Source organism: Echinococcus granulosus (assembly GCF_000524195.1).
Source record: "Echinococcus granulosus chromosome Unknown EG_S00009, whole genome shotgun sequence".
NCBI classification, from domain to species: Eukaryota; Metazoa; Platyhelminthes; class Cestoda; order Cyclophyllidea; family Taeniidae; genus Echinococcus; species Echinococcus granulosus.
The window spans coordinates 1,248,137-1,252,235 of NW_020170389.1; the positions used below are offsets into that span (position 1 = coordinate 1,248,137).

At 35.9% G+C, this 4,099-nt stretch overlaps 1 protein-coding gene across 1 annotated transcript in view; it reads right to left on the reverse strand. All coding sequences in view use genetic code 11, as the record gives it.

Annotated features, from left to right (window-relative positions):
• Positions 1-2,435, reverse strand: part of EGR_02144 (ELKS/RAB6-interacting/CAST family member) — a gene marked incomplete at both ends in the record, with an annotated part of 24,207 nt that extends 21,772 nt beyond the window's left edge. Inside the window, 3 exons of the mRNA XM_024491393.1 lie at positions 67-198; positions 1,743-1,878; positions 2,275-2,435. Coding sequence (XP_024354246.1) covers positions 67-198; positions 1,743-1,878; positions 2,275-2,435 — 429 coding nt within the window. The remainder of the gene's footprint in view (positions 1-66; positions 199-1,742; positions 1,879-2,274) is intronic.
• Positions 2,436-4,099: the final 1,664 nt, after the last annotated feature.

Genomic DNA, 4,099 nt, shown 5'->3' on the forward strand with positions numbered 1-4,099 from the left:
CAAATGAGTATCTTCCCATCATTTGTCGCGATGATGAAAAATTGAAAAAAATAGCAGTGCCTTTACCTGATGCTCTAACTGCCGCGTCGAATCTTCTCGAGATGCAACGTGCGCCTCTCTCTCAGCAGTCAGTCTGACGCTCTCACGAAGAGCCTGTTCCAGTTCTCGTACTCTCACCTCCTTTTCAGCAATCACGTTCTGGAAGAATGAAAGGCATCTATGCAAACCTGGTGACACCTCGAATTACCAATGAAGTATTCATCTCTGACAAGTCTCTTTGATCGTGAATGTGGGTCATCAGCATCTCAAATGTTTCGCTAAGTTTTTGAGAAGCAATTTTTCTAAACCACGCCTACAGAACAAAATTCCCTGTTGTTCATGCATATAAGCTCCATTATGAAGTCGATACAACGCAAATAACTAAAAAAGTGGAAGTTTTGGGAACTGCGTGACCACCGAGCCTGGAGATTGGAAAGGCTCAAATTTTGAGAATAGTTTTAATTTTAAAAATAAGGCGTGCTGGTGATCCGAAATGAGGTCATGGGCTGAAATACGAGTAGCTGAAATATGCGTCGATAATGGTGGGTTAATTGATAAAAAGACGTGAAATCTCAACTATTCATGGCATCAACTATTACTGAAGCAGGAAATTTTGCTGCAGTTGGGACTTTGAAAAGACAAATCTGTCAATTACGGCTGAGCAACATGCATTATAATGCACAATCAATTAAGAAGGACAAAAACAAAGTTGTGTGCAGCTAAAAAGCCTCAAGATTTTGTGTCTTTTAAATTCTCAAGCCACCTACAGACAATTATTATTCGCGCACAAAGTGCAGGAGTTAAAAATGGTTGAAGGTTTGAATTAGTTGATTGAATAGCAACTAATTAGTAATAAAATAATAAGAAATAAAAATATTAAAAATGAAAAGCAAGCACTAACGACATGGCACATTACCATGAAATCATGAAAGTGATATCATTCTCCATGCTTTTATAAAATATTTGGTCGATATGTTGACAACCGAGTAGTACAATGTTTAACTGCTACTACCCAAGTGGATGAGATATGCTGTCTTAACAATAGTTATTTGAAAACAAGAATTTTGTAAATAATACTGCAAAATTTAAAGGTACAGTAGAAAATTTTCAGGCTAACACCAGAAGCTGAAAACCAATTTAGAACTAGACCGAATTATTCCATTGAAAGCTAAAGGTAAATTATTGTTTCCACATTCTCTGATGAATTGCACGGAATTTTTCGCGCATGGTGTCCAAAATTTGCAATTTTTCTCCCAAAATTTAACTTACGCTAAAAATTCAAGGCAAAAAGAGTAAACGTTTAAGGGATTCTATGCGACGAGTACAGCTACTTTGTTGACGATAACGTCCAAATGAAGACGTTAGCTTAGGGCAGATGTTCAATGCAAAATTCATAGGACAGCAAATAAAAAGCAATTTGAATAAAATCTGTCACAACTATTTTTAATTCTACAGATGCGTAAAAAATTTTGAGCCTTCAGTCTAAATTATTAACAATGGATAAGATTAAAGCAACTAGTTTACTTATATTCCGTACCATAAATTTTTAGCCAATCGATCATGGCTAAATGCCGAGAAATATTAAGGCAAAGAGCCACAAAACTAACTCTAGAGCAACGTATTATTTGTTATTTATTAGGGTTAAAAGGGTTGTACCGCTATTTCATAAGACTTTGTTTGGTAGAAAAAAGTGTTTGACCTACCTTAAGTAATTCGGCATCGTTTTGAAACGTATCAGCCCTCTGACGGGCTTCATCTAGCACCTGACTGTTTTTCTTCCGGTCTGCCTGTTGGGATCTTTTAAGGCTTCCGATTTGATTTTGAGCTTCATGAAGCTGTCTAGGGACAAAACATTGTAGCAAAACTAAAGTATTTGGTTTGCGCTCCCATCAATGAGTCTAAATGTGCTAATTTAAATATTATTAAACCATTTATTACCATGATAAATCCTAAAACATTACACTAAGGGGTGTTTTTAATGATTCAATATTGGGTGAAAATGAAAATCCCAAATTTACGAAGAAAATGAAAAATTTTAGTTTGTTATTCTCGCCTTAGTTTCCGTCTTAACTTTTTTAGTTGCAGAAAAAATCCAAAACTTTGTGGTAGAATCTTCTATCAAAATACAATGGGGCAGTACTGGTCAACAATGAAGTCGGAACTAAAACGCGTAGGCTTATGAATTTTGGAGATTTCCCAAACGTCACGTAGGTTAAAAGTAAAAATAATATTTACTCTTCAAGCTCATGAATCTGGTTATCCTTGTCAAGCTTGTCAGAATCACAGGTGCGAATCATGTTGAGAAGGCGGTCGACCTCGCTCTGCAGCTTCGAGGCTGATTCCATGTAGTGATTTACCTGGGACTCCAACTCAGCGACCGTCTTAGCATACTTCATCTCCGTCTCGTTGGCCACTTGTTTATGTAGCTTTAAATATCAAAATCCAACTCAACAGAACAGGTGCTAGTAACTAGATAAAAAACAACGATTTATTACTTCGATTAGAGCACATTATCTGAACATTCTTTTAATTTTGAAGTTATTTTTCTAGGGCTTGGTAACCGTTACGCAAAAATTGCGCATAAATAAATTGAATTGCATTCAGCTAATTTTGGAAACCAGATGGGGTAAAAAGGTGGACGCACTGACATCAAAGCTATTATCAACAAGAAGCAGCGAGTAGCAGCAATACTCGAGTAAAAGATCAAGTGCAAACACTATCCTACAATTCAGCACTTTATTTTAAGGATTATTGCTACGCCCTCTAATCTGTTTAACCGCAGCACAAACTATTGTTTCTTTCCTATATCTGTTCAAAAAGTAGAGCAACGTCACATTACACCTTGTTTAATGTTAACTTCAAGATCATATAATGTGGGACGTTTTATCAAAAATGTTTAGAATACTGGAAGATAGTGTTACATCTGTTTGGTACAAGAACCGTTCCCTCTGGTTTAATCTACTGCGGGTTAAAAAATGGAGACATTCACAGAGACATAGCTTGCATAATGTTGAGACGGATAAAGAGAGTCATCCCCGGGGGTCCCACCAAAAGTGTTTTTTCGTATAAATTTAATTGTCTTGTTTTTATTTATCATCTGAACAAAACATTGTAAGCTTTGGAATTGGCAATAATAAACTAGAATTTCCAAAAATAGAAAGTATAGCACAAAAAAACAACAACTTTAGAGCAGCGTTTCTGCATTTTCATGGTCCATTCATATGCTCATCTAAATTATTCAATTTTTTTCTAAATACAGTAGAAAAGCATTTATTTTAAAAAATCAGCTTCACCGCCACCAAAACAAAAAGCTTCCGAAATGTTTGAACAAGTCGCGTGAACTCAGATAAAAAAGTTGTCAGCTTGATTGCGTTTCCCAAACCTTTTACATGCTTTTGTGTCTGTTCATGATAGCGCTTTAGAGTGCATTGCAACTGTTCCAATGTCGCACGTAGATCTACCCCCAGTGAATGCATTTGTAGGCAGTTTTTCAAAATCGCGATGCCAGACGACTTACTGTGATATTCGTTGTATCCATGTAAAACAGTTTTTTTTGAACTATTTTTACACATTTTCTTATTCCAACTCAGTGTCATCATGACCAGGACTAAAGGATGGTGAAAATAAGTAACGTGATTAGGGAGAAAATACGTTAATGACACGACTAAAAATGCAATAAAAAGATAGGACGAAGTCTTGTCTCACAAACCTCATTGGAACAGCACTTGGAATATAAATATTTGCTTTACTTTATTTAAAAGAATTAAATAGGAGGAATCGAACTCATGGATCCGAGAACCACATAAAAAGCACAGAAACTACAGGCAAGCAAACATAAAGGAGAAATACAAAGGCGAATTATAAAGTTTTCTTACAGTGCCATTACTACGGCGGACGTTTTAGCTCATTTGAATTAAAATTCGAGCTGCTTTTAGCTAGCGGGCAGAGCATTCATTTTTAAATCATATAAAGCATAATATTTTAGCATTTTTCTTGATTTCAATTGATTCTTCATCACCTAAACCAACCAATGCAGACCTTCTTTGCTCTACATGGGTGA